Source organism: Dipteris shenzhenensis, chromosome 31 (assembly GCF_047967505.1).
Source record: "Dipteris shenzhenensis isolate YYH24624 ecotype China chromosome 31, Dip_SZ_1.0, whole genome shotgun sequence".
Classification (NCBI taxonomy): Eukaryota; Viridiplantae; Streptophyta; class Polypodiopsida; order Gleicheniales; family Dipteridaceae; genus Dipteris; species Dipteris shenzhenensis.
In genome coordinates this window covers 12,733,126-12,746,094 of record NC_141626.1, presented here as the reverse complement: position 1 = coordinate 12,746,094, position 12,969 = coordinate 12,733,126, and the positions used below count along the sequence as shown (strand labels likewise).

The following is a 12,969-nucleotide window of genomic DNA, read 5'->3' as shown; positions in this document are numbered from 1 at the left end:
CTTTTAAGAAGTTTGTCGCTCAGGTTGAAAATCAGACAGGTCGTAGGCTGAAATGCCTCAGATCTGATAATGGGGGTGAGTATGTGTCACATGCTTTTGTGCAGTTTTGCGAAGCTAAGGGCATTAAACAGGAACTCACAGCCCCTCATAATGCATCTCAAAATGGTGTAAGTGAGCGGATGAATCGAACTATTCAGGAGAAAGTTCGATGTATGTTGTCTTATGCTGCATTGCCCCATGGCTTTTGGGCAGAAGCCGTGCAAACAGCAGTTCACATTATTAACAGGTCGCCAAACAAGGCTTTGGAGTTGAAAGTGCCAGAGGAGGTGTGGTCTGGCAAGCCACCCTCATATAAGCACTTACGTGTGTTTGGCTGCGAGTGCTTTGCTCATGTACGCAAAGAACTGCGCACCAAACTGGAGCCAAAGTCTTTCAGATGCATCTTTATGGGTTATGGTGACGAAGGTGAAATGGGATACAGGTTATGGGATCCCGTCAAACGGAAGATTATACGCAGCAATGATGTCATCTTTAAAGAGGATAGTGTACACAAAGAACCCGTGCAACCTGTGGAATACAGGAGGGTTGTTTATGATGATGTCGGACAGCAAAGAATGCCCATTAATATGCAGCAGTAGGCTGCTGCAGATAACCCTGTTCAAGAGGGTATACAGGCTGAAAATCAGCCAGATAATTTTGCCAATGATGCACCACAGGATATGCCAGCAAATGGGGCTGTAGAACAGCCAAATATGGTGGTACAGCCACCCGTCATGCATGACGAACAGGCTGGACAGCAGCCTAATCCGGAACATTTTGTTAGGAGGAGCACCCGTGTACAACGGCCTCCTGACAGGTTTGTCCCAGGAGCCAATAATGTGGCTGATTTTATTATGCTGACAGATTGTGGTGAACCTTCCAGCTTCAAGGAAGCTATGGGAAGAACAGAGAAAAGGAAGTGGGAGAAAGCCATGCAGTCAGAAATGGACTCCTTACTTCAAAATGATACATGGGACTTGGTGCAGCTACCTGCAGGCAGAAAGGTTTTGCCATGCAAGTGGGTTTACAAAGTCAAAGTGGATTCAATTGCTTTATCGAGGTATAAGGCCAGATTGGTTGCCAAGGGATTTAAGCAGGAGAAGGGCATTGACTTTGATGAGAGTTTTTCCCCTGTAGTCAAGATGACTACTTTGAGAGCAGTGTTAGCTCTTGTTGCTCAAGAGGACATGGATTTATGTCAGATGGATGTGAAGACTGCTTTTCTTCACGGAGATCTCCATGATGAGATCTATATGAGTCAGCCAGAGGGATATGCTGTTAAAGGGAAAGAGCAGCTTGTGTGTAAGCTCAAAAGGTGCTTGTATGGACTCAAGCAGGCACCAAGAGAATGGTACAAGAAGTTTGATGCCTTCATGCAGTCCCAAGGGTATCATAGGTGTGAGACCGATCACTGCTTGTATACCAAACGGGCAAAGGATGTCAGTTTGATGCTACTCATTCTCTATGTGGATGACATGTTAATTGCCAGTAAATCTCAGCATGAGATCAGTGCTTTGAAGAAACAACTGCATAAGTCTTTTGACATGAAAGACTTGGGTGATGCAAACCATATTCTTGGTATGCGGATTATTCGTGATAGGTCCAAGGGGCTTTTGTTTCTGTCACAGAAGGAGTACATTGACAAAGTACTACAGAGGTTTAAAATGGAGGGGGGGAAGTCTATTAGTACCCCGTTGCCTCCACATTTAAAACTCAGCAGTAAGGACAGGCCCAAATCAGATGATGATAAGGCTGAAATGGCCAAGGTTTCGTATGCATCTGCAGTTGGTTCTTTGATGTATGCCATGGTTGCCACTCGTTCGGATATTGCTTTTGCGGTGGGAGTCATCAGCAGGTATATGGCAAATCCAGGCAAGCGGCACTGGGAAGCAGTGAAAGGCGTCTCGAGGTATCTCAAGGGTACCAAAGACTTGTGCATATGCTATGGTAGGCAGGATGCATTGATGCATGGTTTTACAGATTCAGACTATGCAGGGAATGCAGATAACCGGAAGTCTACTACCGGTTATATTTTCACATTTGCAGGAGGTGCTATATCATGGGTGTCTCGGTTGCAGAAATGCGTTGCACTGTCAACTACTGAAGCTGAATATGTTGCAGCCACTGAGGCTTGCAAGGAAGCAATATGGCTTACTCGGCTGGTGGGAGATTTGGGCATTACAGGAGATATGCCAGTTTTGCATTGTGATAGTCAGAGTGCTATCATGTTGGCAAAGAATCCGGTCTTTCATCAAAAGACCAAGCACATAGATGTGAAATATCATTTCATCAGGGAGGTACTGGAAGACAAGCGACTTGAGCTTGTGAAAGTGCATACTGATGATAATCCTGCAGATTTGCTCACTAAGAGCTTGCCTACAGAGCGGTTTGCACATTGCCGCCACATCATGGGATTAGGATGAGACCATTCTTATTTTATGGTCTTGTATACAGTAACTGTATATTGCTGTAATTTTTATTCTTTTCTCCCCTTTAGGCACATTGGCCTTTAGGTGGGAGGTTGTTGGGGTAAAGGCACATTGCCACCCCTTTATTAAAGATATGACACCTATGACTGTCTTAAGACAGTCGTAGGGTGAAAAACCTAATCCTAATAAAACTTATGAGTTTGTGGTGTGGCTCATCACTTCACACCCGCATCTTTAGTGTCACTCCTCTCTCTCACTCTCTCCCTGTTGTTCTTCTCCCTCTTCCCTTCCCCCCTTCACATTCTTGGCTGATCTGCTACAGCTTGCTGGACGCACTTTTCTCTTATCTTTTCTGGTGTTGGAAGACACTCCTAGGCAGCTTTCTCCTACCACTTCTCATCCTACTTCTGGAGCTATTTCAGACTGAAACATGCTCTTTCTGTTGGCTGAATTCTCATCTTCCTTCTACACTCTTTGCTACAGCCATTCCTACTGAGTTCCTACTAGGTTGGATGCCCTGCCGTTGGCCCGGGAGAGGATTGGGGCACTGGTTGTGATACTCTCTTCCTGGGGGTGCATTGGTTGGCCTTGGGCTTGGTAATGGCTTGGAAATGGGTAGGGGCATTCTGGCCTCCCTTGTCTTGAATGGTTCCATGATGCTGTGCAGTGAAGTTCTATGCTTTGAGTTTGGTTTGTGAACAAAGGCAATCAATTAAGTTGGCTGTATTTTCATCTTTGTGAGGTAATAGAGACGGATACACTGCCCTTAGTGATCTAAGGCCGGTTACACTATCCATGTTGTATTGTTGTCGAGGTTTCTGATGACAACATTTTTCATTTTAATGCATGGAAGCATAGAGTTTGACGTTGTTTTAATAAAAGGTAGAGACTACTTCAACATCCGTGAGCATCCAATTTTCGACATCTACATGTTTTGTAACCTTCACGACTTTGCCTATGGCATCCACCTGATCTGTGGGCATAGTCTTAACTCATTTCATAATCTCCCATATATTTTGTGTAATTGGGTGGTTTTGAACTCAGGCTGTCAGATTGGATGAGTGGTCCCGTTAACATACGTGCCTCACGGGAATGAGGGGTTGGCATACAAGTTGCCATTTTTGCAATTCGTTGTTGCACTTGAATTATTTGCAAGCACTTGAATTATTTGTAAAGAGAATTCCAAACAACAAAGGACTCATATTCACTCTTCTAACGCTTGATGCATGAGAAGTCTCCTTTTTCTTTCAATTGTGAAGTGAATCACTACTGCCTATATGAGCTTGATATCCAATACTTTTCACCTCCGTAGCTTTGATACCATGTTTGAGAATTGAAGCATGTGCCAAATGTGAATTTGCTACCATGCTAGAATAAGAATATAGCTTTCTCATTGCTTGCATCTAAAGCAACGTCTACCTTCTTTTATAGATGATGTGTGCAAAAATAAACTCCAAGCAGACGTCATGAAGTAAAAGCTCGTTATCATTATTATTAACACGAGGACTACAAAATGTGGCCATCGTAGTATGATTACCATAATCCAATGTTGGGTTTCTAAAGAACCATTCTTTGCCTAGCAATACATTGGTGCGATCCATATTTGATATATGCAACGGAAGAATTTTCTCATAGTGCGGTCATATTCCTTTGAATAGCTGTTGACAAACTTAACCACATAAGAGTGATTATTGCTCACCAAAGGAAGGCTCAATTATTACTTCACCACATAAGAGTGATTATTGCTCACCAAATGCTCGAAAAGGAAGTTGACGTACCGAGCATGAGACCTCCATCACGTGCACAACTTTACCTTTTCCCTTATCTTAATTGTTCATTGGCATCACAAAAGTATAATTCTTCACGGTGTGTCTTGCCTTGTGGCACTTGAAGCAAAGGGACTTCTCATTGTTCCTGCAATTGCCCTCATAGTTACCCTCTGATAACACAACTAATCATTGAAACGACGATGGCTAACATGTCATTTGTTCTTCAAAACTTTCTTCGAAATCAAAATGTTCGTGTTTCATTGACTTGTGGTATGGCCTTTGGCATTTAGCAAGTCTGATTTAAGTAAGTTCGATGGCCTATGGCAGACTTGAATATGAAAGAATGCATGGCTAGGACTCTTGGACATTGCTCTAAAAGTGCATAGGACTTCTAGATTTTCCTCTAACCCCTACTTGTATGAATTGGCTTGCCTATTAAGCTTAATGGGGTATTTGATGCTTTAGAATTCTTGTTTAAGTTATTTGTCCATGGAAGCTGCCTTACAATGGCTATCTTATAAGAACCAAGTAAAACCTTTTTATAATGTTTGCCACAATATTATGAATACATTGCCCTTTGAACAATGCATGAAAAAAGACATTGAAGACATGGAAAATTATATTTAATGTGATGTTTTTCCCTTTTTAGGGCATATGACAGATAATGCACTAGCTTCTAATGAAATGTTATGGATAAGACTTATGTCAAGGATGAATGCAATTTGAAGGAAAAAAGTGTCATATTTGGTGCTTAGCAAGCTTATATAATAAACGAAGCTAAGTTGTGTAATGGATATCACACTTTCGTACAATTTTAAGTCAAAGCGAATAATAGAAAACAAGTTTGTTCAATTAGATCAACATATTATACAAGACTGCACTTTAAGAGGAACCTTTTCATTAAAAGGCGATTGCACATATCTTTGCTCACGGTACTTATCACAAGTCAAACAGAATACTTGCAAAGCGTACCAAATTTGATTAGCCATTTCCTTTAGTGCTAGCTTTCGTCATGGCTGAGTCTGCCCTTCACCTTGGGAGTGCCGACAAAAACTTAGTACGAAGACTCTGTATAAATGGATGCTCAAGTATGTGTGGGTGTATGGATTTGCATGTGCGTTTATACTATGGTCTATACCCATTCTTCGGCACTGATGATGTCAGTGGGGATGCCGTAGTAGCTAGACCTTGCTATGCGTGATGGAGTTTATGGGTTTCAACCTTATGAGTGACTATCATGAGATTGAAACTACACTATGTTGTATTTGTAGAGGATAAATTTGGGCATGTTGTTGGATTCATCTAGATATGTAAATCCTACCAGATGAATTTTGAAATTCCATTTGCATAACAAACTAGTAGAACTCCCAAAGTAACACCCCCACTAACTAGTTGGCCATGATAGTAGATCTTGGTGTGATTGTTCATTGTTCTATAAGAGTATGATCAAGATGCTCTTGCACACAATGATTGCTTTGGGATGTACAGTAGGTGGCCCAGATAATTACTGTTTGAGATATACACCCGAGATCAAGAGACAAGAAATCTAACTAAAATTTATTATTGCTTCTAACAAAACAGAGGATAACAACCATCATGGGTCCTCCTCATCCCTGCGGGGCTTGTTGGAGGATCATACAACTGAACATGTTTTTAGTGTGCTTTAAAGGAAGTTGTGAGTATAGGTGACACTTTGGTACTACACCTCGACAACGAGCCATGCAATATAGGCGTGATGGAGAAGATGTATCGAGCATTATGATCCTCAAGCCTTGGCGTGATACCAAGGCTAGGTTTGTTTACAAAACCAGGAGACTAAATCCAAAGCTCCTTCAAAGTCGACGAAATCACCTTGCATGCCATTATCACCACGTGGTTCACAGTCCTTATCCACCTACCTAACATAGCCCACGTAAGGTTTGCCACCCTTCAACACCCCCTCAAACCGAAATAGGGGCAGAGATAGGACTCATAATAAAGATAGATCATCAACAAAATAGAAAACAAACAAAAGTTCTTAATACAAGTGCAAGACTTGAATCTAAAGCACCTCCTTTACAAAAGCAAGATGAGAAACTATTTCTAAAAGTCACCATGTCACTACCAAGATGAAAGAAAGCCATGCAAAAGAGTTTGACACCCGAGATACTTATTTCTATTCACTAAATCTATCAAGTACCTGAAAATTCCACTTGTCATCAAAGCTTGGTGTAGCCATGCAAAGTCTTGCGACGAGGTTAGTAACATATTACATATTGAGTTGGCGCCCCAGGGTTGGTCGCCCGTTTTGGTGTGTGTGTTGATGCTTGAGGCTCAGCCTTTGTTGCTATCTATTGTGTCTTTGTAAGAGCAACAAGCTTGGTCGGTATGAGCTCAATTGGAAAGTATAATTGAAGTGTTTTGGTTTTTCTAATACATGAAATTTTCTTTTCGATTCCTAGTTTCTCCTTCTTTCCCTCTTTACCTTTCCCTCCCTCTCTCCCACTCTCCCCCCTCTCTCTCTCACAAATTTTGACAACTTTTATCCCCACGCGTGCCACCTTTTTGCTATTCCCATGGTCATCACCTTTCTGCTATCCCCACGGCCATCACCTTTCTGCTATCCCCACAATCGAGATTGTGTGAGCTGGTTCTTGTCTTTTTTTGGCCTCCTCCTTCTCATTGTCGTCTCTCCTTTTGTAGTAGAACTCTTCCTGATGTCCGGGTTTGCTACAGTACCACACTTCAATTCAGAACAATTCTCCTTCTTCATGGCTTTGCATTTTTTGGTAATGACCTTTGAAAATTATTCATATTCCATGTCATACTCTTGATCAAGCTTGTCAACATCTTTGCAAACTGCCATGCCTCTTTTGTTTTAAAGTAATCTGCTTTGTGGCCTTTTTTGGTCATCTTATCTTGAAATCTTAAATGCCTCGCAATCTGAAGCTATCTTGTGAGCAAGCGCATGGAAATATATATCAACTGGCCTTTGAGAATGGGTCATAGGGTAAAGCTTAGGGCTATAAGTGTGCTCGAATCACAAATGTGCTGCATTTCATAACAATGTTCAACTCACCTGCATGTTATTGTGTGTAGAATTCTGCTTCACCCGATCATAAGTCTTACTAGTACTAGCATGGACAGCCATAAGCTATGAGTGCATCCCTCAAAGAATCATCATAAGTCAGGGACCATGTTAATTTTGTGTCTTAGCAACCTAAACCGCGGGGGGATATGAGCAATTGGAATAATCTAAATCCCTAGCTGCATCATGCGTGCCTAGAGAATCTCTAAATATTGACAAGCATAGATTTGCAACGGGTTTTGGGGCCAAAGGCATAGCTAAAGACAATTTTCAATCAACTTCTTCAAATCAGCAACAAAATGGCTTATTTGACTTGTAATGAGTGGCCATTCTATGACTGAGTGACTATTTTATGACTGAGTAGCACTATTCTCACGATGATGCTCAACAGCTTCTATAAAAGAGTAATAACCCTAAGACTACCCTCTTTTTTCATTGTATTTGGTGTAGATGCCATCCTCTCATTGACACACCTTAGTAAGATTTACTCTTATCCCAGATTTACTCTTATCCCATCACCCTGGCACACACTATGGATACTCTGCGTTGCCCATGAATTAACACCTGTGAACTTGCAATGGAGCGATGACATCCTCAATACCATCCTAAGACCTGCCTTATCTTTCCAGCTAGATGATGGAATTATGGCTCGGGCACAGTGCATGTTTTTTGACCCACAAACATTTGTTTGTTTGAAACTTTGAGAGACAGATCTCCGCTCTTTATTAAGCATCCAGATTGTGAAAAGTATTGAGCTGCTTATATTCATCTAGCACCCTTGAAAAGTATTGAGCCGCTTATATTCATCTAATTAGTCATGCAAGCTAGGGTATTTATATTTGACAGTGTCAGTATTGAGATTCTGTTATGTGATGCAGATGCAAAAGAACTCCTCCTTTCTTTTACTGCAATACCTGAGAAGCAAGTGGGAATTAAGTTTTTTCTTAAAACCTGAAGTAAATGGGAATCAAGGTTTTTTTGGGGCAGTAAGTCTTCACACTGCTTGGCAACCCCTCTTGTTTTCCACGTGAAAAGTCTTTAGGGAGACTTGCTTTGACCTGGGCTTTCATGAATAGGTTCATCCATCTCTTACATATTGCATATACTGGAAAACAACAGCAGCATAAGCTTTCAATAACTGCTGAATGTCTTTACCCTCAGCTGGCAGCAGGTTGCCTCTATCTTGATCATTAGGCTGGTTGAATAAAGCTACTAGTCTGTTTAAACAGATGCTCCAATATGAACCCTATCCTCATAGGAAATTTATTAACCTATAGCCCAAGAGAACTTAAAAAAAAGAATTCCATGGGGACATTGATGGGCCGTGTTTCCAAGTCTGCGCTGAAAATTGTTGTTATTAAAGCCTTGGATCTGCTCGTCTCGAATATGACCTGCTGACTAAGTCATTGCCTTTGGCCTCTTGCTCTCTTTTGCCCATGTTTGGACCGAAAACATTTGACTTCTTACAATGGTTAAAATCCAGATTGTATAACGAGCAGTTTCTCATGGTGCATGGTGTAGAAGCCTTTATGTACTGTATGGGCCCGATTGGTGTACAAGGACACAGTTGTAGCCAATGAGTTTAGAAGGTTTAGGGTAGGTCTGTGAAACATAACCTCATCTCATTAAGTATGGAAACACATATATGTTTGAGACAAGGGCAGCTTTGTCTGGCACTAGTAGAGAAGCATTTGAAAAAGGAAATATGCATTATTTGTAGCAAATATCATATGCCTTACCATGCACAAGGTTACAATTGGTCAACAGTTGTAGGATGGATGTATCGTACAAAACCATGCCTATGGCTAGAAACTGGAAATTAATGTCTTACAGTCTTAGCAATTGAGGATTATGAAGAAATTGTCTTAAAGATTCTAATACTTTTGCGAAATGCTCATTTTCCTATGCTGTAATGCATATGGAACATAGAAGGACACAGTTCCTAGCTACGTCAGTATCCTCTGAACAAGCTGGTTAAAACAGCAAAAGAATGTGTGGTGTAGTCGTCTGTGCTTGTAGGCTTATACACCTTCGCTAGCACCAAGTCTTGCTTGCCTAGGAAAAATAGTCTGTATGCACAGTAAACTGCTTAGGGGCACAAGCTGAATACTTTTTCTCCAGCTGGTTATGTTTAAATCAGTTTGTCTGTCATTATGTGATGGCTGATAGGAATGCTGGTTTTGATGATCCTGGGAATATAAAAATAGGTGACCAAACATTGTTAAGATTGCTGAAGCCTTAATGTGTGCCTTTCTGGTGCATCAAATGTGTGCAAGCAACTCTGTATTGTGACTTTACAAGATAAGCATTGATGAGTGTACAGATAATGACGACGTGCAAATTTTAAAGTTTAGCCAAAAGCAGATTGTTTTTAAGTGTATGGTTAGTGGAGTCTTCTTAGTTCTTCACTCTGAAATATACTGTTTGCTCATGTGCAGGTTTTCAAAGCCCTTTGTTGACACACACAGCCTGGTGATGCACACCCATATGTCGCGAAAAAGAGGCTTGCGGGCTGAACATTTAGGCTTGTGCAAAGCTATCTGCACTGTAATGGGTTGGAACAGTGACATCGAACCAGCTAATGGCAAAGCATATCAGCAGATGGCAGTGGAAGAGGCAAAGGCCAACAAGGAAGATTTGATCCTATGGCCTCCAGCGGTAGTAATTCACAATGCATCTGCAGGAAATATGAGCAACGGACAACAGGAAGGAGTTGCAATCACTGCAGTTGAAGAACTTTTAAAAGGTTGGGAAAGATATTGGTTTGCATTTTCCTAACTTTTCACTGTCCTCACATAAAACATCTTAATATGTGTCCTAGATTTTGGAACCGTGGTAGTAGTCGCTTCTTACAATTCATGGTGTAGGTTTTTATAAACATGGAGGGAATATATTGAAAGAGACCCTCACAAGCTATGCACCACTGATGGCTTTCCTGTATTCCCCTCCTGCCCATCCAAGTCTTTCATGAGTGTTGATAATATAAAATTTGATCATAGCATACCAGGTAAACAGAATGACAGGCATGGGTTGGGTTAGTGAATGATGTTTTAGTGGGAACTTGGTGAAGTAGAGACCTTGGATCAATGCAGTGGGTCGCCAATCACAATCTATGTTGTTTCCTTTTTCCTGTACCCTCGCGTGTTTCTGCTTTAACCTTGGACCTTGAAGGAGCTAGGCCAAGCTTGCAGCTCCAGACTGCTTTGGAGCTGCATCTTGTAACAGACAAGATTTCTTATTGTTTATCCATTTTTGTCTTGAATTGGTCTTGTGAATACTCGTTTCTGCTTTATGCATACATGCGGGGTGATCTCTGACATGCCATCAGAGTCAAGCTGGCTCCACTTTATGTGATTTCAAAGAGTGGAGTCAATCCAGAATCCCAAGCAAGAGCTCTCCAAGGTCACACAACTTGAAGAAGGAACTCCCATGCCTAATCTTTCGTGTCAAGTAGCCCATGTGCCCATGTAAAAGCTACCAACGCTATAAAAGGCATAATGCAATTCTGCAAGAGGCTGGGCAGCATTCCCATGGCAATTCATCATGTAGCCCTTGCTCAGATGAGGACATAACAGTCCACAAGTGAACTGTGGGGAATATGGAAATATACAGGTAACTCATACATATATTGAGACCGTTAACATGGAAAGCCATCCTGCAATTTACTGTTCAAAGGTGGAGAGATTTGCAGCCGACAAGGACCCTAGCAGTGCTGAGAGGTATCGTAGGGTTGCTGTTTTTGCACGCATTCAATTCTCAAGGGTGTTGATTAAGGCCGTATCAAAGTATCTTCCCATTCCCAACTTTGGAGAACAAGATGGAGAAGAAGAGTGGAATGGGTCAGAGGCAAGAGTTTCATGACCTTCCCTGTTGGCTCACCATTGACACAGCCAGTTACATCTTTGTTTGAAGCATAGGAGAAGGATGTAGATATGTATTTGCTCTCCTTACGTAGATAAAGAACAATGTCATACCATTGATTAAATGAGCCTGTATTGCTTATGTCAAACGGGTAATTTTCAAGGATTGGTACGTGCCTGTTAACTTGACAAGGACCTTGAATCAGAACCAGATGCTCTCTCTGAAATTTCACGATGTTTGAGTGAGATGAGTTTATGACAACGTTCAAGGTCATATGAGATCAGTAAGCAACCATAGGGAAAGACCTTGACATGAATCTTTGTCAAAGTTTGTACACGACAAGCTTCGCCCTAGTTGCTAAGGATATGTTATGGCATCAGGTGGAGGAGCAATCCAAATCACTTTTGAGGAGCTCAGGGCCATGATCCTGGAAGAACTGCGAATGAAGATGTACGAGGGCATCAATTAGAACCTATCACAAACCACACTTAGTAATTGCAGTTTCATTGAAAGATGGCCAACGGGCTGAGTACAATGTCTCCAGCTGATGCATTCAAGGACACGCTGTAGAACCACATGGGGTGTTTACTCGCTATAGGCCAACTCATATCGCGGTGGAACATTTACCCCATGATCACATGACATTATTGGAAAGACGCAACTCAATACATGTACTTACTGAAAAGTAAAGAGAGAAACACAGATCTGGAAGAGAACACAGATATACAGACAAAACAGAATAGAAATATTAGTATAAACCAAGTATGAAGACTGCCAAACGTGTACCAAATCCTTCAGCAAATAATTACTGAGGTAAGGTACCAAATGTGGCTCTGTAAATCCCTTTCTTCAGCATCTCTGCCAGCCTTTGATGCTGGTCAGGGTGGCCTTGAGGCTGCGCTAAATCTAATACAACAGGGACGTCTGTACTGCCCATGTGGCAGCCAATCTGTTGCCCACATGGCAGCCCTAAACAATCCCTCTCTGTCCCAACTCAGTGTGTATATCCTGCGTTCCCACCATATCCTCCTCATGTGGATCACAAGTGTGGAGGTGCCCTAATATCTTAACAAGGCTGGGTCTTGAAGATGTGCTGTAGTTTTACTTGGTATTAGTTGATTCGACTTTAGGCTTGTGCTGCAGCCCCCAAGGTGTCCTTAGATCTACTAAGACTGTTCTTTCTAGTTTATGAAGACAGGGATGCCACAATTCCATGTGGGTTCCCAACGAATTGGTGTAGCTCATACCTAAAGATCCGAGGACCTGCCATATAAGTTGTAACTCTGCCTATTTGCTACTGCTCCGTGTAAGGGCGGTTGACCCCGTTGGGCATGGCAACCAACCACACTTATGCTACTGGGTATTTCCCTGGATGTGCTGGAAGTTTCTGTAGCTGCGCTGCTCCAAGATGTGGCTGATGTGTCCCTTATGCTCTGCTCAAATCCCTAACTGCTGCAGAAAAGCGAGCCTGTTGTGCCCACCGATGGACTCACAGTAGCCTTTCTCAAGTTGGCTGAGTCTGCTCTTAGTTCGCTGTCTTCTAGGCCTGCCAGTCCAATCTGGAATGCTGATGTGCCTGACCTTATAGGGCCAAGCCTGCAGGCTACTGACATGGCAGCATGGTTGTTTCTGCACCTGCTTTGGCTGCATGGCAACGGTTTTGTGACTCATCATCATTTGAGACTGTGTGGCTTCTTAGTATTGCAGTCCATGCTACTTCTTGCTGCTTGTGTGGCCTGATCCGACAGCTAAAGGTTCCCTTTTCTTCATGTCCTATGGATGGAACCCCTTCTAACATCCTTGC

General features: G+C 42.1%; 1 protein-coding gene across 3 annotated transcripts in view; it reads left to right on the top strand.

Annotated features, from left to right (window-relative positions):
- LOC147881047 (uncharacterized) overlaps positions 1 to 12,969 on the top strand; it is a 43,807-nt gene that overhangs the window by 29,439 nt on the left and 1,399 nt on the right. For all 3 annotated transcript variants that reach the window (XM_087402254.1, XM_087402255.1, XM_087402253.1), the window contains one exon: positions 9,743 to 10,050. In XM_087402254.1, coding sequence (XP_087258380.1) covers positions 9,743 to 10,050 — 308 coding nt within the window. The remainder of the gene's footprint in view (positions 1 to 9,742; positions 10,051 to 12,969) is intronic.